This window comes from Sapajus apella, unplaced genomic scaffold (genome assembly GCF_009761245.1).
Source record: "Sapajus apella isolate SASKATOON/1434 unplaced genomic scaffold, GSC_monkey_1.0 scaffold6, whole genome shotgun sequence".
In the NCBI taxonomy this organism is placed as follows: domain Eukaryota; kingdom Metazoa; phylum Chordata; class Mammalia; order Primates; family Cebidae; genus Sapajus; species Sapajus apella.
Window position 1 is genome coordinate 28,587,847 of NW_022436946.1, and position 22,283 is coordinate 28,610,129.

General features: G+C 36.5%; 1 protein-coding gene across 6 annotated transcripts in view; it reads left to right on the forward strand.

Annotated features, from left to right (window-relative positions):
• The window catches only part of TBC1D32 (TBC1 domain family member 32), a 244,204-nt gene that overhangs the window by 75,355 nt on the left and 146,566 nt on the right, over nucleotides 1–22,283 (forward strand). For all 6 annotated transcript variants that reach the window (XM_032274914.1, XM_032274917.1, XM_032274915.1 and 3 more), the window contains 4 exons: nucleotides 5,113–5,314; nucleotides 5,904–5,986; nucleotides 19,649–19,787; nucleotides 20,440–20,527. In XM_032274914.1, coding sequence (XP_032130805.1) covers nucleotides 5,113–5,314; nucleotides 5,904–5,986; nucleotides 19,649–19,787; nucleotides 20,440–20,527 — 512 coding nt within the window. The remainder of the gene's footprint in view (nucleotides 1–5,112; nucleotides 5,315–5,903; nucleotides 5,987–19,648; nucleotides 19,788–20,439; nucleotides 20,528–22,283) is intronic.

Sequence of the window (22,283 nt, forward strand, 5' to 3'; positions counted from 1 at the left end):
CTAGTTGGTTATTTTGCACATTAGTTATTGCAGTTTCTTCCTAATGTCATTTGTCCTTGTAGTTTGGTGTGTTTTTTTCTGTGGTTGGTACTAATTTTTCCTTTCCCTATTTAAGTGCTTTCTTCAGGAGCTCTTGCTAGGCAGGCCTGGTGGTGATGAGCTCCCTCAGCATTTGCTTGTCTGTGAAGGATTTTACTTCTCCTTCACTTATGAAGCTTAATTTGGCCAGATATGAAATTCTGGGTTGAAAATTTTTTTCTTTAAGAATGTTGAATGGCTGTGTGCGATGGCTCATGCCTGTAATCCCAGCACTTTGGGAGGCTGAGGCAGGTGGATCACCTGAGGTCAGGAGTTTGAGACCAGCCTTGCTAACATGGCAAAGCCCCATCTCTACTAAAAATAGAAAAATTAGGCAGGCATGGTGTTGCATGCCTGTAGTCTCAGCTACTCAGAAGGCTAAGGCAGAAGAATTGCTTGAACCTGGAAGGAGGAGGTTGCAGTGAGCCGAGATCACACCACCACACTCCAGCCTGGGTGACAGCAAGACTGCATCTCAAAAAAAAAAAAAGGATTTAATATTGGCCCCTCACTCTCTTCTGGGTTTTAGGTTCTTTGCTGAGATATCTGCTGTTAGTCTGATGGGCTTCCGTTTGTAGGTGACATGGCTTTTCTTTCTGGCTGCCCTTAACATTTTTTCTTTCATTTTGACCTTGGAGACTCTAATGATTATGTGTCTTGTGGTCTCATGGAGTATCTTAGTGGGATTCTTTGTATTTTCTCAATTTGAATGTTGACCTGTCCTAGTAGGTTGGGGAAGTTCTCCTGGATGATACCCTGAAGTGTGTTTTCCAACTTGGTTCCATGCTTCCCATCTCTTTTAGGTAGGTACTCCGTTCTGTCATAGGTTCGGTCTTTTTACATAGGTCCATAATTGTTGTAGGTTTTGTACATTACTTTTTATTCTTTTTCCTCTAAGCTTGCCTTATTTCAGCAAGATAGTCTTCAAACCCCAATATTCTTTCTTCTGCTTCATTGATTTGGCTATTGATACTTGTGTATGATTCATGGAGTTCTCAGCTCCTCCGGGTCATTTATGTTCCTCTCTAGACTGGTTATTCCAGTCAGCAGCTCCTGTAACCTGTTATCATGGTCCTAAGCCTCTTTGCATTGGATCGGAACATGCTTCTTTACCTCAGTCAAGTTTGTTATTACCTACCTTCTGAGTCTACTTCTGTCAATTCATCCATCTCATCTGCCATCCCACTCTATACCCTTGCTGGTGAGGTGTTGCTATCATTTGGAGGAGAAGAGACAACCTGGCCTTTTTTATTTTCAGTGGTTTTTTTCGTTGATTCTTTCTCATCTTCATGTGTTTGCCTGCTTGGGATCTTTGAGGTGCTGACCCTTGGGTGAGGTTTCTGAGAGGATTTTTCTTGTTGATGCTGTCGTTGCTTTCTGTTTGTTTTTCTTTCAGTAGTTAGATCCCTCTTCTGTAGGGCTGTTGCAGTTTGCTGGGGGTTCACTTCAGGCCCTATTTATGTGGTTTGCTCCCACATCTGGAGATGTCACCTGAGGGGGACAGAGAGCAAAGATGGGTGCCTGTTTTTCCTCTGTGATCTGTGACCTCCAGAGGCACCAACCTCATGCCAGTAGGAGCGCTCTTGTATAGAGTGTCTGGTGACCCCCTTTTGGGATGTCTTGCCCAGTTGGGGGGGCATGGGAACCAGGACCCACTTAATAAAGCACTTTGGCTGTTCCTTGGCAGAGGGGATGTGCTTCCCTGGGGGGAACCCACTTGTCTGGGCTGCCCAGATTCTTCAGAGCTAGCATGAAGAAAGACTAAATCTGTCGTTCCATGGAGACTATGGTCACCCCTTCTAGGGTCTCAGGCCCAGGGAGACCAGAGTTCTGTCCCTGAGCCGCTGGGTGAAGTTGTTGGAGTTCCTGGAGGGAGGCCCCACCCAGTGAGGAGGGTTGGTTCACTGTCGGGTCTGAAGAGGCAATCTGGCCACAGTCTGCCACAGTTGGCGTGCTGCACTGTGGGGAATACCTCTTAGGACCAAGCCATTCAGTCTCCCTGGGTCTAGCAGGGGAAAATAGAATAAACCTGATTCATTTTATACAACCTCTCAAAAAACTCAGGAATTGGTGATACCAAATATCTCTAAATTTGGAAGTAAAAGTGAGACTGAAAACAGAAGAGCTGCCTGAAAGCCAATTTAAGGAGTCTGACCTCCAGATTTTCTTCTACGTTTCATGCAGCTAACCCAATGTGCTTCTTGGAAGGTGGCAGAGCTCAAGATATAGAAGGCAACAAAGGGTATCACAGGATTCCATCAAAGTTTATATAGTAACCCTTTAGATCCATCACCATTTCTACCTAGCCCTCTTCTCTACTTGGCTTATATTATACATAACGTATATAAAAAATACATGGTATCTCAATGTAGTTTTGATTTGCATTTCTCTAATGACCAGTGATGATGAGCATTTTTTCATATGTTTGTTGGCCTCATGTATGTCTTGTAAAGTGTCTGTTCATATCCTTCGCCCACTTTTGAATGGGCTTGTTTGTTTTTTTCTTGTAAATCTGTTTTAGTTCTTTGTAAATTCTGGATATCAGCCCTTTGTCAGATGGGTAGACTGCAAAAAATTTTTCCAATTCTGTTGGTTGCCGATTCACTCTAATGACTGTTTCTTTTGCCATGCAGAAGCTGTGGAGTTTGATTAGGTCCCATTTGTCTATTTTGGCTTTTGTTGCCAATGCTTTTGGAGTTTTGGTTGTGAAGTCCTTGCCTACGCCTATGTCCTGAATGGTTTTTCCTAGATTTTCTTCTAGGGTTTTCATGGTGTTAGGTCTTAGGTTTAAGTCTTTAGTCCACCATCTCACACCAGTTAGAATGGCAATCATTAAACAATCTAGAGACAACACATGCTGGAGGGGATGTGGAGAAATAGGAACACTTTTACACTGTTGGTAGGAGTGTAAATTGGTTCAACCATTGTGGAAGACAGTGTGGCAATTCCTTAAGGACCTAGAAATAGAAATTCCATTTGATCCAGCAATACCATTACTGGGTATATATCCAAAGGATTATAAATCGTTCTACTATAAGGACACATGCACACCAATGTTCATTGCAGCACTGTTTACAATAGCAAAGACTTGGAACCAACCCAAATGCCCATCGATGATAGACTGGACAGGGAAAATGTGGCATATATACACCATGGAATATTATGCAGCCATCAAAAACGATGAGTTTGGGTCCTTTGTAGGGACATGGATGAACCTGGAAACCATCATTCTCAGCAAACTGACACAAGAGCAGAAAATCAAACACCGTTTATTCTCACTCATAGGCAGGTGTTGAACAATGAGGACACATGGACACAGGGAGGGGAGCACTACACACTGGGGTCTGTTGGGGGGAAATGGGGGAGGGACTGTGGGGGGTGGGGAGTTGGGGAGAGTTAGCATGGGGAGAAATGCCAGATATAGGTGAAGGGGAGGAAGACAGCAAATCACACTGCCATGTGTGTACCTATGCAACAATTTTGCATGTTCTTCACATGTACCCCCAAACCTAAAATGCAATAAAAAAATAAAAATAAAATAATTTAAAAAAATACATGGGTTTGAAAAGACACTAAAATAGAAAACAAGCAAAAAATAAACTTTATCAGTTACCTACTGAAGTTGCCAGGACACAAACTAATTACTATGCAAATTGATAAAAAGAAAATTTAAACATTTTTTTCCAGCCTTTTCTGTACAAACTGTATTTTCGTGTAATTGAGACGTTACTGAGGAAAAGTTCTTCACAGAAGAATTCTAGCTAATAAATGCAAAATAAATGATATAATCAGAAAAGTCACAATTTGATAATCCTTAATGAAATAGTGGATATAGGAAATGAATCATTAATGGATGCTAAAATCATTGGGCGAAAGGTTGATGGGGAGGACTACCTACTAGAGAGGTCAGGGTAATACCATCTGACCAATGATCTTTAGCACAACTAAAATTGGGACATCTAGATAGTGCCTCATGCAAGAGGAGGTAGACAGTGGCAACCAACTATGAAGTTATTTTACCAAGGAAAGAAAAGGAAAGAAAACAAAATAAATTGAATTTAAATCTAAATAAGCCTCTAGATCTAATGATCAGTTTATAGAATATATGGAGAACTAGAGAAACAAGTAAATGACACCATGGAGAAACAATTATCCAAATAAACATGACAGTTTTTCCAACAAATCAGTGGCATAAGGAAACAATATTAGGTCCTATAACCACAACAATCTAATGCACACCATTGAACTTGTATAAATTCTGAGCATTAAGTATTTATCTATTATTATTATCTATTATTACTTTTAAAAGTATCTCAGCCAGATGGGTGCAGTGGCTCATGCTAGTAATCCCAGCACTTTGGGAGGCTGAGGTGGGTGGATCACCTGAGGTCAGGAGTTCAAGACCAACCTGACCAACATGTGAAATGCTGTCTCTACTAAAAAAATGCAAAAATTAGCTGGGCGTGGTGGTGCATGCCTGTAATCCCAGCTACTCAGGAGACTGAGGCAGGAGAATTGCTTGAACCCTGAAGGCAGAGGTTGCAGTGAGCCAAGATGGCACCATTGCACTCCAGCTTGGGTGACAGAGCAAGACTCTGTCACACACACACACACACACACAAAGTATCTCAGTCCTTTGATATAGGGGAACTAAGTCCTGTTAATGAAATGGGGAATGTGTCAATAAATGCTAGGAATGGAGCATTTAGGATTATGTTTTCACTGTAGAGCTGGCAATACTTATCTACATGGCCGTGGTCTCGTTGTATCTATAATCTTTTAAGTGTATAGTTTTGCTGCTTTTTTCCTGTCTCTCCATTTTTTTCCTTGCATCCCATTGAAACTGTTCTCATTACTGGACATCTGTGCATGGGTGGGAACATGAATATTGACATGTCTGAGAAAAGTTAGAGGAGGACTGGAAGGTAGTCAAACAAATGAAGAGTTTTTTTGACAAAACTAGCCTTTTTGGTAGAGCTTTATGAAGTCAAAATTAATATAAACTTGGGATCACTTTCATATATCATCTTTTAGTTCTACAGGTGCTCACATAATTGCCCAGTTTTCTAAAAAACTTCTCGATGAAGATATTTCTATATTTTCTGGATCGGAAATGTTGCCTGTGGTTAAAGGAGCTTTTATTTCAGTGTGTCGTCAGATATATAGTACATGTGAAGGCTTGCAGGTGCTAATCACTTATAATTTGCATGAATCTTTAGCAAAGGCATGGAAAAAGGTAAGTATTTTCAAGCTTCGTTTTTCCTCCCTTCAAATCTTTATTTCAGATGTAAGCACCATTGTAGTGTTGTACTCTGGATGAAATATTTAACTGGGGCAAATATGACTTCTTTAGCATCAAAGTACTTTAGGGGGCAGAAGGCTTCTTAATTTGGCACAGGATGACTGCAGTGTCTTTTCCCAGTGGGACAAAGTTCTAAGACTTAACTGGGTACTACAGATTCTTTTCTTCTGGTAGATGAGGCTTTGCACTGATTTTCCTTACATAGACTGACACTCTTTGGGAGATATTTTAAAGCAATGTTTAGAGACAGCTGGATTTTTGTTGTGGATACTAGAGATCATAATGTAGCAATAGCCATGTATGGTGTATACTAAAAAAGACAACTAAGTCTTTTTCCCCCATTTAATATGGTTTGTTTGTAAAATATGTTACATAATATTTAATTAACAACCAAATAATTTAAATTTTGAAGATAATTTTGGTTCTAATTACATTAAGGATTAAACAAAAATGTAGTATAAGAGATCTTATGGGTAGTGCTATCAATAAGAAAAATAATATCAATAATTCTGCTACTTTTTAGACAAGTTTGCTATCAGAAAGAATTCCTACTCCAGTAGAGGGTTCTGATTCTGTTTCTTCAGTAAGCCAGGAATCCCAAAACATGTAAGTACAATTGATGAAACTCATATCTTTATTATGTTTGCTGAAATAAATTTAAAATTATTAAAATGTAATAGAATACTATAGCAAAAACATTTTACAGGATGGTAAATGTGTATATATACAGGTCCAAGGAAAATTAGTTTAGAAGAACTTTAGAGTAATACTCATAACCTTCTTAAAGTCTAACAATATTTATTATACTTGTTTCATTCTGTTTTTACATTTTAGATTAGGAAACATGATATATTACAGTGTTTCCAGAAAATATGGAGAATTTCCAAATACTAAACTTGGAAAGTTAATTGGAGAGTTCAGTAAAAATAATATGTTCTCAAGTGCCAATGAAGTCTATTTATATTTAAAATATGATTTTTCAAAATATGGTGGAAGTCCATTTTAATTAGGTTTTGGCTTTGGAAAATTATTTAAATCAATATTTATATCAAATTTTAAAGTAAATGTCTCCGTTTTTCTTTACAGATATCAGTAGGATATAGAGTCAGATTAGCAGGGAAAATAGATTTTTTAAACTAACCTCTGGCAACATGTTTCTGGGTTCTCTCCTTATTTTATATTTGAGTGTTGACGTAGTCTCAAACGATAATAATTAGGGAGAACTTGAAGGGCTCTTGTTTGTTAAAGAGATGTTGAAGCGGATTTTGAATTTTTTTTTAAGGTAGGTATAGATTAACTTACAAAACAATCAAACAAAAAGCCTTATGCATTTCCTTAACAGTGTAATGGTTCAACAAATAGTTGTCTAAATATTTGCTATAATTTATTTTCTTACTTAATGTCACACAATGAGCTGCTTTGTTTTTTTGCATTAAAAGATGAGAGAGAAACATTTCTTAGTTTAATTTTGAGGTAATTTTTAGATTTCATTTTTTAATAATTTTTATTTTTTGTTGTAATAGTTATTTCAATAGTTTTCAGGGTACAGTTGCTTTTGGTTACATGGATATGTTCTTCAGTGGTAATTTCTGAGATTTTTGTGCACCCTTCGAAACACCCATCACAGTGTACATCAAGCAGTGTACACTGTGCCCAATGTGTAATTTTTTATCACTTACCCCCTCTTCTAACTCTCCTTCCTGTACCCCCAGGGTCGATTATATTATTCTTATGCCTTTGCATTGTCATAGCTTAGCTCTCACTTGTAAGTGAGAACATACGATATTTGGTTTTTTGTTTGAGTTACTTAACTTAGAAAAATGGCCTTCAGCTCCATCCAACTTGCTGCAAAAGACTTTATTTCATTATTTTTTTGAGTGAAAAATTTTCCATGGCATATATGTACCACATTTGCTTTATCCACTTATTGGTTGATGGGCACTTAGATAATGGTTTCCTATCTTTGCAACTGTGAATTGTGCTCTTATAAACATGCTTGTGCATGTGTCTTTTTCATTATGACTTCTTTTCCTTTGGGTAGATACCCAGTAGTGGGATTGCTGGATCAAATGGTAGCTCTACTTTTAGTTCTTTTTTTTGAGATGGAAGTTTCAGTCTTGTTGTCCAGGCTGGAGTATGGTTTTGGCTCACTGCAACCTCCGCCTCCCAGGTTCAAGTTATTCTCTTGCCTCAGCTTCCTGAGTAGCTGGGATTACAGGCACCCGCCACCACACCCAGCTAATTTTGTATTTTTAGTAGATAGGAGGTTTCACCGTTTTCATCAGACTGGTCTTAAACTCCAGTGTCATCTTCTAGAATTTTTGTGATTTCAAGTCTTAGATTTAAGTCTTTGATCCATCATGAGTTGATTTTTGTGTAAGGTGAGAGATGAGGATCTGGTTCATTCTTATACATGCGGCTTGCCACTTTTCCCAGGACCATTTATTAAATAGTGTCCTTTCTCCAATTGCTGTTTTTTTTTTTTTTTTTTGTATGCTTTGTTGAAGATTAGTTGGCTGTATTTCTGGGTTCTCTATTAGTTCCATTGGTCTACATGCCTTTTTGTTTATTTTTTTGTTTGTTATACCTTTAGTTCGGGGATACATGTGCAGAACATGCAGGTTTGTTAAATTGGTATACATGTGCCTTGGTGGTTTGCTCCACCCATCAACCCATCATCTAGGTTTTAAGCCCTGCATGCATTAGGTATTTGTCCTAATGCTATCCCTCCCTGGTCCCCTGATGCACTGACAGGCCCAGGTGTGTGATATTCCCCTCTCTGTGTTTACATGTTCTCATTGTTTGACTCCTACTTATGAGTAAGAACATGTGGTGTTTGGTTTTCTGTTCCTGTGTTAGTTTGCTGAGAATGATGGTTTCCAGCTTCATCCATGTTCCTGCAAAGGACATGAACTCATTCTTTTTTATGGATGCGTAGTATTCCATGGTGTATATATGCTACATTTGCTTTATCCAGTCTATCATTGATGGGCGTTTGGGTTAGTTCCAAGTCTTTGCTATTGTAAATAGTGCTGCAGGAAACATAACGTGTGCATGTGTCTTTACAGTAGAATGATTTATAATCCTTTTGGTGTACACCCAGCAATGGGATTGCTGGGTCAAATGGTATTTCTGGTTCTAGATTCTTGAGGAATTGCCCAGTGATTGAACTAATTTACACTCCCACCAACACTGTAAAAGCATTCCTATTTCTCCACATCCTCTCCAGCATGTGTTGTTTCCTGATTTTTGATGATTGCATATTCTAACTGGTGTGAGGTGGTATCTCATTGTGGTTTTGATATGCATTTCTCTAACGACCAGTGATGATGAGCTTTTTTTCATGTTTGTTGGCCACATAAATATGTTTCATATGTTTGTTGGCCATCTTCTTTTGAGAAGTGTCTGTTCATGTATTTTGCCTACTTTTTGATGGGGTTGTTTTTTCTTGTAAATTTTCTTAAGTTCCTTGTAATTTCCGGATATTGGCCCTTTGTCAGATGGATAGATTGCAAAAATTTTCTCCCATTCTATAAGTTGCCTGTTCATGCTGTGCTAGTTTCTTTTGCTGTGCAGAAGCTCTGTAGCTTAATTAGATCCCATTTGTCAATTTTGGCTTTTGTTGCATTTGCTTTTGGTGTTTTAGTCATAAAGTTTTTGCCTATGCCTGTGTCCTGAGTGATAATGCCTAGGTTTTCTTCTAGGGTTTTTTATGGCTTTAGGTTTTACGTTTAAGTTTTTAATCCATCTTGAGTTAAGTTTTGTATACAGTGTAAGGAAGGGGTCCAGTTTCAGTTTTCTGCATATGGCTACCAGTGTTCCCAGTACCATTTATTAAATAGGGAATCCTTTCCCCATTGCTTGTTTTTGTCAGGTTTGTCGAAGATCAGATGGTTGTAGATGTGTGACATTATTTCTGTTCTGTCCCTGTTTCGGTTACTGTAGCCTTGTAGTATGGTTTGAAGTCAGGGAGCATGATGCCTCTAGCTTTGTTTCTTTTCTTAGGATTGTCTTGGTGATACTGGTTGTTTTTTGGTTCCATATGAAATTTAGAGTAGTTTTATCTAATTCTGTGAAGAAAGTCAGTGATAGCTTGACGGGAATAGCATTGACTCTATAAATTACTTTGGGCAGCATGGCCATTTTCACAATATTAATTCTTCCTATCTGTGAACATGGAATTTTTTTCCCATTTGTTTGTGTCTTCTCTTATTTCCTTGCCTAGTGGTTTGTAGTTCTCCTTGAAGAAGTCCTTCATGTCCCTTCTAAGTTGTAATCCTGGGTATTTTTCTTTGTAGCAGTTGTGAATGAGGGTTCACTCCTGATGTGGCTCTCTGTTTGTCTATTATTGGTATATAGGAATGTTGATTTTTGCACATTGATTTTGTATCCTGAGGCGTTGCTGAAGTTGTTTATTAGCTAAAGGAGTTTTTAGGCTGAGAGGATGGGGTTTTCTAAATATACAATTATGTCATCTGCAGAGACAAGACTTCCTCTCTTCCTATTTGAATATGCTTTATTTCGTTCTCTTGCCTGCTTACCCTGGCCAGAACTTCCAATACTATGTTGAATAGGAGTGGTGAGAGAGGGCATCTTGTCTTGTGCCGGTTTTCAAAGGGAATGATTCCAGTTCCTGTCCATTCAGTATGATACTGGCTATGGGTTTGTCATAAATAGCTCTTATTATTTTGAAATATGTTCCATCAATACCTAGTTTATTGAGAGTTTTTAGCATGAAGAGCTGTTGAATTTTATTGAAGGCCTTTTCTGCATCTATTGAGATAATCATGTGGTTTTTGTCATTGGTTCTGTTTATGTGATGGCTAATGTTTATTCATTTGCATATGTTGAACCAGCCTTGCATCCCAGGGATGAAGCCACCTTAATCATGGTGGATAAGCCTTTTGATGTGCTATTGGATTCAGTTTGCCAGTGTTTTATTGAGGATTTTTGCATCGATGTTCATCAGGTATATTGGTCTGAAATTTTCTTTTTTGGTTGTGTCCCTGCCAGGTTTTGGTATCAGGGTGATGCTGGGCTCATAACATGAGGATTCCTCTCTTTCTGTTGTTTGGAATGGTTTCGGAAGGAATGGTACCCACTCCTCCTTGTACCCCTGGTAGAATTTGTACTTGCCTATTTTTATACCAGTACTATGCTGTTTTGATAACTGTAGCCTTGTAGAATAATTTGAAGCTGGGTAATGTGATGTTCTTTTTGCTTAGTTTTGCTTCGGCTATGTGGGCTTTTTGTTGGCTCTATATGAATTTTAGGATTTTTCTTCTAGTTTTGTGAAGAACAGTCATAGTAATTTGATGGGAATTGTGTTGAATCTGTAGATTGCTTTTGGCAATATGGTCATTTTCACAATATTGATTCTACCTATCTGTGAGCATGGGATGTGCTTTCATCTATTTGTGTCATCTATGATTTCTTTCAGTGGTGTTTTGTAGTTTTTTATAGAGATCTTTACTTCTTTGGTTAAGTATATTCCTATGGTGTTGTTTTTTTTTTTTTTTTTCCTTTTTTTTAAACTGTTATAAAAGGGATTGAGTTTTTTATTTGATTCTCAGCTTGGTCGTTGTTGGTGTGTAGCAGTGCTATTGATTTGTGTACATTGATTTTGTATCCTAAAAAACTTGACTGAATTTATTTATCAGATCTAGGAGCTTTTTCGATGAGTCTTTAGGGTTTTTGAGGTATACGAACATCAGCAGAAAGTGAAAGTTTGACTTCCTCTTTTCCAATTTGGATGCCCTTTAATTTTTTCTCCTGTGTGATTGCAATGGCCGGAAATTCCATTGCTATGTCAAATAGAAGTGGTGAGAGTGAGTATCATTGTCTTTTTTCAGCTCTCGGGGGAATGCTTTCAACTTTTTTCTATTCACTATGATGTTGGCTGTGGTTTTGTCCTATATGGCTTTTATTAGTTTGAGGTAAGTCCCTTCTATGCCTATTTTATTGAGGGTGTTAATCATGAAGCGGTGCTAGACTTTATCACGTGCTTGTTTTATTTTTATTGAGATGATCATACAGATTTTGTTTTTAATTCTGCTTATGTGATATATCATATTTACTGACTTGTGTGTATATTAAATCATCCCTGCATCTCTGGTATGAAACCAGCTTTATCATGACGTATACTATTTGATATGTTGTTAGATTTGGCTAGCAAGTATTGTGTTGAGTTTTGCATTTGTGTTAATCAGAGATATTGGTGTGTAGTTTTCTTTTTATGTTATGTCCTTTTGTGGTTTGGTATTAGGGTGATACTAGTTTCATAGATAGATTTAGAAAGGATTCTCTCTTTTTCTATCTTTTGGAATAGGAATTTCAGTAGGATTGGTACTGTTTCTTTTTTGGATGTCTGATAGAATTTAGCTGTGAATTTATCTAGTCCTGGACTGTTTTTTTGTTGGTGATACTAGCTTCATAGATAGATTTAGAAAGTCTTCTCTCTTTTTCTATCTTTCGGAATAGTTTCTGTAGAATTGGTACTGTTTCTTTTTTGAAGGTCTGATAGAATTCAGGTATGAATTTATCTGGTCCTGGACTTTTTTTTGTTGGCAGTTTTTTTTATTGCTGATTAAATCTTGCTGCTTGTTATTGGTGTGTTCGGGGTTTCTATTTCTTCCTAATCTAGGATGGTTGTATATTTCCGCAAATTTATTGATCTCTTCTCAGTTTTCTAGATTGTGCACATAAAGGTGTTCATAGTAGCCTTGAATAACCTTTTACATTTCTATGACATTGGTTGTAATAACTCCAGTTTTATTTCTAATTGAACTTACTTGGATCTGCTCTCTTCTCTTCTGGGTTAATCTTGCTGATGGTTATCAATTTCATCTTTTCAGAGAACTAGCCCTTTGCTTCATTTATCTTTTGAGGTTTTTTTTCTTTCAATTTCATTTAGTTCTGTTCTGATCTTTATTATTTCTTTTCTTCTACTGGGTTTGGGTTTAGTTTGTTCTTATTTCTCTGATTCCTTGAGTTGTCACATTAGGTTGCCTATTTGTACTCTTTCAGACTTTTTGATGTAGGCATTTAATGCTACGAATTTTCCTCTTAGCATGGCTTTTGCTGTATTCCAGGTGTTTTGTTAAGTTGTGTCACTATTATCATTGATTTCAAAGAATTTTGAAATCTCTATGTTGATTTTATTGTAAAACCATAAATCATTCAAGAAAAGATTGTTTTATTTCCATGTATTTGTATAGTTTTGAAGGTTCCTTTTGTAGTTGATTTCCAATTTATTCCACTGTAGTCTGAAAGAGTACTTGGTATAATTTTGATTTTCTTAACTTTGCTGAGACTTATTTAGTGGCCTACTATATGGTCTATCTTGGAGAATGTTTCAAGTGCTGATGAATAGAATGTATATTCTGCAGTTGTTGGGTAGAATGTTCTGTAAATATCTGTTAAGTCCATTTGTAGTAACGTATAGTTTAAGTTCATTGTTTCTTTGTTGACTTTCTGTCTTGATAATGTGGCTAGTGCTGTCAGTGGAGTATTAAAGTCTCCCACTATTGCTGTGTTGTTGTTGCTCTCATTTCTTAGGTCTAGTAGTAATTGTTTTATAAATGTGAAAACTCCAGTTTAAATTTAGGATTTTAATATCTTCCTGTTGGACTAATCCATATTTGTATAATGTCCTTTTTTGTCTTTTTTTTTTTCCCCCTGCTTTAAAGCCTGTTTTATCTGATAAAAGAATAGCTACTCCTGCTTGCTTTTGGTTTCTATTTGCACGGAATGTCTTTTTCTACCCCTTTACATTAAGTTTGTATGAGTCATGTGTTAAGTGTTAAATGAGTCTCTTGAAGACAGCAGATAATTTACTGGTAGTTTATACATTCTCCTATTTTGTTTCTTTGAAGTGGGGCATTTAGTTCATTTACTTTCAACGTTAATATTAAGATGTGAGATACTTTTTTTATCATTATGTTAGCTGTTGCCTTTATACTTTTTTTCCATTGTGTTATTGTTTTATAAGCCCTATGAGATATATGCCTTAAGGAGGTTCTATCTTGTAATATATCAAGCTTTATTTCAAGATTTATAACTCCTTTTAGCATTTCTTGCAGTGCTTGTTTGGTGATAGCAAAATTGGTTAGGATTTGTTTTTCTGAAAAAGATTTTATCTGTCTTTCATTTATGAAGCTTAGTTTTGCGATATATAAAATTCTTGGCTATTTTACTTAAGAGGGTTACAGATAGGACCCCAGTTCCTTTTGACTTGTAAAGTTTCTTTTATTTTTTTCTTTTGTGCCTTTTAAAGTTTCTACTGAGAAATCTTCTATTAGTCTGATAGGTTTTCTTTTATGGGTTACCTGATGCTTTTGTCTCAGAGCTCTTAAGATTCTGTATTTATCTTAACTTTAGATAACCTTATGGCTATATGCCTTGGATGATCTTTTCTCAATGAATTTTCCAGGTGTTCCTTGAGCTTCTTCTATTTGTACGTGTCGATCTCTTACAAGGCCTTCCCTCAAATGAGTTTTCCAAACTTTTAGACTTGTCTTCTCCCCCAGGAACACCAGTTATTCATAGGTCTGGCCAATTTACACAATCCCATATTTCTTGGAGAGTTTTTCTTTGTCTTTGTCTGATTGTGTTAATTTGAAAGCCTTTTCTTTGAGCTCTCATATTCTTTCTTCTACTTGTTCTAGTCTATTCTTGAAACTTTTCACTGCATTTTGTATGTCCCAGTGTGTCTTTTGTTTCCAGAAGTTGTGATTTTTTTTTTTCCTTTGGGATATCTATTTCTCTGGAAAATTTTTCATTCATATCCTGGATTGCTTTTTTTTTTTAATTTTTAAATTTGTTTTTTGCCTTTCTCCATTATCTCTTTGAGTAGTTTAATAATCAACCTTCTGAATTATTTACCTGGCATTGCAGAGATTTCTTCTTGGTTTGGATCCATTGCTGGGACCTAATGTAATTTTTTGGGGGTGTTACAGAACCCTTTTGTATCATATTACCGGAATAACTGTTCTCATTTGGGTAGACTTATTTTTTCAACTTATTCTTGAATCCTGAGCTGTTCCTAAACAGCCATCTTCTGATTGGACTTTTTTAAATTTCTTTTTTTTCCTCTTATGGATCTGACTTCAATGTTTATAGTTCATTTTAGCGTAATTTAATTCTTCATGCTTTTAGGTTGAAGAGTCATTATGATTTCCTTAGTTATAGAGAATCTTTGTCCATTGGCTCTCCCAGATGCTGGCTGTAGTAGTTATATACTTGGTATGTGGGCAATTTCACTGTCTCCTGTAGGATTGGAATGGCAGGGATCTCTAGAGACTTATCTCATTCTCTTGTGGGGTACACTTTATTTATTTATTTGTTTATTTTCTCTCCAGTATTTTATTTAGTGAATGTTTGGGCTTCAGGTCAATGGGGAGGCATCTCTGGGTATTCACCAGTTGTAGCTAAGGCAGGTGGGTAGATGTAATACCCAGTGATGGACAGAGGTCCCAGCCCTGATGGAGGTGGCTAGGGCAGGTCTCAATAAGATGTACTGAGGATTATGGCAATGGCTGGGAGCTAGCTACCTCAGCTTCTCTCCCAGGCCAGCAGGAAAGCAATTCACCTCATAGCCTCACTGCTGTTCCAGTGTTCAGCTTTTCATACCAGACAGGCACCTCTTTTCATCTGTGGGAGTGTTGATGCTTTGTGACTCTCCCTCTTATGCAGGCTTGAATCTTGCTGGAGGGGGAGTGCTCCTCCTCTGGGGCAGAAGTCATCCTGAATTGCTTTAGGAAGCTTGTCCATAGATGCATCCATGTTCCACTCCCATTAAAGAACCCTCAGCTGTGTCTGCAGTGATGTACCAGGGAGGACTAAGAATCCCTTCTCTAAGACCATTATCACAGAGGCTGTCTGCCTCTTGGATAGCGGGGGTAAACTTTCCTTACAGTGCCCAGCACTGCAATTATGTCTCTGATGTAAGAAATTTCCCACTAGCAGAAAGATCTGGAACTCAAGGTCTGCCATTCAGATTCTTTTGTCCCACAGGGTGTTCCCTTGATATGGTGCTCTCCTCCTTACTCTAAAAATGGGACGTCCTGAGAACTGGGCTGCAGTGATTGTTATTGCCCTTCTGTGTATATCCACCCAGTAGGGCTTCTGGGCTCCAAGCTGGCGCAGGGAATTTCTGCAAAGGATGCAGTGATGAGACCTGTCTTCAAGTCTTCCAGCAGTGGATACCGGCATCTGCTCTGGTAGATATAGACCCTCTGATTCTGTGGTTGAAGATAGGCTTAGTGTGCTGGCTTTCTTGAAGGTGGGTTATAGTTATAGTGAATTTGTCATGCGGACAGACTCAGGACTTCTGGCTAGCCAGGGTGGTGCAGGCAGTGGTGTTAGCTGAGGTCCCACAGCCATTTTCTTGTTCCTAGGCACAGTGTTATTCTGCAGCGAGGTGCTGCAATGGCCTGAGTTGGTTGACCTCCAACTAGGAGGTGGCACTTGCAGAAGAGTACCAGCTGCAGTAGTAGCAGTGAGTTTTAAGCTTGCCCTAATTAGATCAGGGGAAGTGTTCTGATTTCTTAGGTGATGGGCAGGGCCATAAAGCTCCCAAAAGTTTATGTCGTTTGTTAAGCTATATAATCTTTATAATTTATTGGACAATAACTTCTAGAAAGACATCTCCCACAAGTTGGCTCCCAGTGGATCCTGCAAAACCCACATCATATAAATTTAGCATACAATATTGCCATGCCATATTTACTTACAGGTATTGATCTACTTACGACCTATGCAACTTACGACCATTCGACTTTACAACCACAATCGCTAGCCACGACTGCTCCGCTGTAGATTTTTGGAAACCCTACAGCATTTTGATGTGTAACAAGAATATTGCTACCGCCTGGGAGGCTGTGACGACAAAGTGCATGAATGGCATCTGGAAAAATTGTGTTAAGCACTATGTTAATGATTTTGACGGATTTGACAGTGAACATGAACTTGAAACGATTTGGGAAAAAATAGTAAAACTCGCTAAAGACCTTTCTTTGGAGTGTGAAATGGAAGATGTCGAAGAGTTGCTAGACAAAGAATCCGGAGAACTTACAAATGAAGAGCTAATTGAACTGGAAGAAGAAAGAGTGGCGGAAGAAGAAAGAAGAGAAGCAGAGAAAGGAGGAGCCAGAAAGTAAGTTCACTACTAAGGGATTATCAGACAGTTTATCTTTACTGAATAAACTTATACATTTCGAAGCAATGGACCCAAACATTGAACGATTTGCAAGGATTGAATGGATGACGCACGATGTGTTTTGTCCGTATCGTGAAATTTATGAAGAAAAAATGAAACATACAATTCAGACAAAGCTCACCATGTTTATGAAAAAACCAACTCCTGTAACGCCAACTGCTGCCTCAGATGACGACATCAACAATCCGCAACCAAGCACCAGCAGCCAATAAAATGTTTTGTACATGTTTATATATTTTGATATGTTTTGCAATTGGGAAAATATTTCCTATGGTATTTTTTACACCAGTATTTCGTATTTTTGTATGCACCTGTATTTTGTAATTTTGTATGTTTTGCAAATATTAAACCAGTTGTACTGTAATGCAGTGTTTTACTTAAACCTGATGAATGTAAAAACAAGAAACAAAATGGTGTAGAGATGATACAAATGGCATAAAATGAACAAAGAAAATTATGATATATAACAATAATGAAAGAAAATTATGATAAAATATGACTTAAAGATTTTTATAACATCATTTCACAGTACTGTACATATAGCCTACTCAACTTACGACCAAATCATCGTAAATTGGTTACGACCAGTCTGTCGGAACCAATTGTGGTCGTAAGTCGAGCACTAGCTGTATTTGTATTCTGTACTACATAATATGTTCATATGTGTATCTTCAGAACTCATCAGAGCACTTGTCCCAAAAAGTTATTTAATAAGTGAGTAGAAAATAAGTGCATGAATAAAAGTGAAAAAGTGACAAATCATAGTAGAGGATTTCAAACTAAAAAGAAATCTAGCACGGCAGAGGCAGTTATACTCCCCTCTGGAACTTTACCTCAGTGGCCTGAAAACTACTCCCACAGCAGGTCCTGCCCAAGGAGAGTCTGAGCTCAGAGACTGCCCCCACCTGGTAGTAATTCTCTACCTGTCCTGGTAGCTTAACACAATGGATATAATGTATATTCTTTCGCATCATATGATGATATAACTTGCAAGTTTTTTGCTTCTGTTTTCTTTGGGAAGAGTCACGTAGACTTTGTGTTGATTTGTTTTCTTTAATGGGTAATGTCTCATTCAGATTTTCTGTTTCTGCTTGATTATATTTTCTAAAAAATAACACGACTTTTTGTATATTTATTATATAATATTTTTCAAAATATTTGTGTGTGATTTAAAAATAATTGTTCTCCTGCTGTAATTATTTCCCCTTTTTGGATTCTTACTATTTTTTGGCCTTTTCTCTCCTTGACCAATTTATTGCATTAGTTTATGCAGACAAGGTTTGGGCTTGTTAATGTTCGCTTTTCTCCCTCTCTCCCTCCCTCCTTTGCCTTTATAGTAGAGGAAAGTAAGTGAAAGGGGACTGAGAATGGATGGTGAGAGAAGCAAGCTATATTAACCACAGCAATGAATACAATTTGATATGTGATACTTCCATTATTAAACTGTTTAAAATATTTTTGTAATTTATATTTACATTTTACTCCTTAATCCATTAAATATTGGGGGGGGGAGAGGGGGAAAGAGGGAGAGAGAGAGAGAGAGAGAGAGAGAGAGAGTGTGTGCGTGTGTGTGCATGCATTTTGGTTTTTAAACATAGTTGTTTTACTATTTTATTTTGTTGACTTACAGATATCTTCTTTTTAGAGAACATGGATTTCATGATACATATGTTTTTAGGTTGGTCGAATTTACTTTGTGACCCCTTACCGGGTCAGTTGAAAAAAAAAAAAAAAAACTATCTGCTTGAAAAGACGATATATTTTTCATTGGAAGCTGATAGTGTGTGTGTGTGTGTGTGTGTGTTACAAAAACTTTTAATATCTGTATTAGTATTTTGACTGCTTGATATATGATCTCTTAATGTAGAGTGGATTTGTCATGATCCACAAGTCATGATGCCTTGTCTTTTATTTAAGAAAGGAATATTTTCTCATTAGCATTTTTGTGAACATCCGGTTGGACTTGTCATATAGACACCAATGGCCAGATGGTGGTTGATGAAAAAGTAGTTGTAGATGGGGTTTCGGTCAGTCAGCCGATATTATCTGTTATACATAGTTATACATAGTTTTCCTTCCCCCAGTCCTTTTTACTTTCTACTGTTCTGAGTAGCAAATTTTGTATTTAGACTCTAAATTTCTGTTTTTTTTTTAGGTAAGTTTAGGTATTTTTTTTTTACGTTTTTGAGATATTTGTATGCTTGGCTTATTTTCTTATTTTCTGTTTTGTAAGTATATTACATTTTCTATGCTTTTCGCCTCTATTGCTTTGTGTTAGATGGATAAAATTTTCTTTATTTCTACATTTTTCTCTGCTGGTTTTGAATTTGTAAGTTGTATTTCCATGCTTTTAAAAGTGCTTTTTCCTAAGATGTTAATGTGTATATATATTTTCAAAGAAAGTAAAAAGTAATTAGGTATTCATATCATGTTTTGAAATGCAACATGGATTTTAGCACACCGTGACTAAACATTGATTCTCTGAACATTTCATAACTCGCAGCCTTATAGTTATCTATAATTTTGGCTTTATGAATATATGTTGGTCTTCCTTACAGAAGTGCTCTGAGAAAAAAATATCATTCCCCAAAAGTAAAATACATTAACAACCTATGAAAATAAAAAGAGGTAATATAAATCATGTGCTTTTGAAAGTAGAAGACAGATAATTTATAATGAAAAGAAAGTACAGAAATAACGGAGCTTGGGGAATTCATGCACAGCAGAATTTTAATAGGAAAATGGAATGAAATTAGTGTGTGTATGAGAGAACTTAGGTATAATAAAAATGCTGACATATGCATCTAATATTTTATTTATTCAGTGAAGAAAATTATAGGTGTAGAAAATGTAAGAATAAAATAATTCCCTATGAAATAAACCAAGTTTCTATTTAAATTTAAACCTTTATTGATTAATTTGCAATGAATATGTACTCTGCAGCTTTAATGCTTTAATTGTAAGAAGAGTTAAGCTCAGCTAAGACATAGTCTTTCTTTTCAGGTTTTAGTATTTTAAAGAAAGCTCTACCTTTCTCTTACCTGTTTCAGTATGGCTTGGGAAGATAATTTGTTAGATGATTTACTACATTTTGCTGCCACCCCCAAAGGATTACTGCTTCTTCAAAGAACAGTTGCCATCAATGAATGTGTGACATTTATGTTCAACCGATATGCAAAAAAATTACAGGTATGAATTACCATCTGCCACAGGCAAAGGGAGTTTTTGTAGTTGTAAAAGCCATTAAGAACATCATTCTGTTTTCTGTGTATGAAGAAGTTATTAAGCCTCAATTAAAAAACCATATAGCATTGTAATAGTCAACTTGTTTTTTTTTTTTTAAGGAAAACATTAGAGAGTTGGTATTAGTGCCTGTGACTGTTTTTACAGAATTGCAAACAACCAGATGGAATTGAAGAATGCAGTTAATTATCATATGTTTTATAATTATGTTATCAAACATCTGGATGTAGTGAAACTGAGTGGATTTCCTAGAGAAAGAAACCCATTGAATCTAAATGTATAAGTCAGTGAAGTGATGGTTTAGGCCTCACATTTTAAAGGATACAAAAATATTTGTAGAGGCATTCTATTATTCTATTATTAAATACATTTACAATATAATTTAGTCTTTACTCAAACAGTCAAAGGCCACTGAGTTGTAATCAACTTTTTTCTCTCATACTAAATATCCCTAAACTTTTGGCTTTTTAAGATCTAAGGTATGATTTTAAGATATTTTTCAGAGTTTGTTTCTGCAGTTCTTGCCGTCCTGAAGCAATGTGTAGATAGCATGCCATATTTTCTTGCTTCACATTGTGTTCTTTATTTTTGTTGTTAGGACAGCAGGCATAAAAAGTTTGGCTATCAAGTTTTGGTTACACAAGTGGCGTCAACAGCTGCAGGTGCCATTGCACTAAAAAAGTCAGGTAAATTTTTTCTTTTTATTAGAATTATAATCATTTAAAAAATAAAATGAGCAAGCCAACTGAAAATTTAACTGGCACAGTGAAGTATCAGGACATTTACACTAAAGTTCTTTTTACCAAGTTAGACCTTATGTAAAAGAAAGTTACAGGATTTTCTTTTTGTCTTTCTTCCATGAAATTCCACTAGGATTTTGTTTTTCTGTGAAATATATACAGCCTTGTTCTCTTGCCTTAGACCAATGGCAAATAAGGAACTCAGGTGAAACATACTTAATGCTTTAAGAATCTCTCTTCATATTATAAATCAGAAGAATATCACCTTCTCTCAGTACAGTCCCATCTAATAGGAATTTCTAATGTTCATTGTCAATGGCTTATATATGCTTCAAAATTTACACTCATAATAGTTATCACACATACATCACATTTCCTAATTCCCTTCCTTCCTCTTCCCTTCTTGAAAGCATTTGTCTCACCACTTAGCTTTCGCATTTTCTTTGAAGTTGGAAGTAAGTATATATTCTTCACTGTCCATTTGATTTGTAAGAAGTTAAAGCATTGGAAATTTAATATGTCTCTTCTTTTTTTTGAGATGGAGTTTTGCTCTTGTCACCCAGGCTGGAGTGCAATGGCACAGTCTCGGCTCACTGCAACCTCCGCCTCCCAGGTTCAAGGAATTCTCCTGCCTCAGCCCCCAAAGTACTTGAGATTACAGGCACCTGCCACTACACCTGGATAATTTTTATATTTTTGGTAGAGATGGGATATCACCATATTGGTCAGGCTGGTCTTGAACTCTGACCTCAGGTGATCTGCCTGCCCTGGAGTCCCAAAGTGCTGGGGTTACAGGTGTGAGCCACTGCGTCCAGCCAGTATGTCTTAAATATTAAAATTATCTGAGCTCTGAACAAGATATAATTCCTGATAGAGATGCTGTAATAATATTTTCTCAGGGCTTAGAGTTGAATTATAACATGAATGATCACTACTGATTCTCTCTTTAAATACAAATATTTTTCCTATGACATATTTTAAATTTATTTTTTGGCTGAACTGATTTGGACTACTTGTGTTATGAAACATGTTTGTTGGTAAAAAAAAAAAAATTGTCCTAAAGTGAACCACTAATTTTTTTCTTCTACTTAGAATGAAATTCATGTAGTACAGTATTCAGTGCACATTAACCGAAGCATTTGGAGACTAGATTTAATCTCAGATCTCTCCCTTGGTAAAATCGTTAAGCTTCTGAGCATCGTAGTATCAAACTTTTCATGAGAGGGTTAAGTGTAGTTTTCAAAGGACAGAAGTAGGAAGACTACTGTTTCTTCAGCTTCTCCGATGTCTTAGGTACTATGTTAGGAACTTCACATGTATCATCGTACTGTTGATACTTCATGGCAACCCTGGAATGTGGCCTCCTTATTTCAGTTTTCAAATGGGGGAAGTGGGGCTCCAAGAAGTCAAGGAATTTTTGCAAGGATGAACTGCTATTTGGAATTTAAACTCTAATATTCTTGATTTTAGAGCCCATATTTTTTCTCTCAGACAAGAAGACCTTTTCTGATCTACTGTTGTTTTTATGAACTTATTTTATGATTAAATATTATGTTTTATACTTTTTCACATGATTTTTCTACTTGATTTTTTTATAGACTAATTTGATAATCAGGTTTTATACTCATTTTCATTTAGTTGTTTAGTATAACTCATAAGAATTTAAAGACTGGGTTGAAATAAAAGTTGTATGAAATACAGA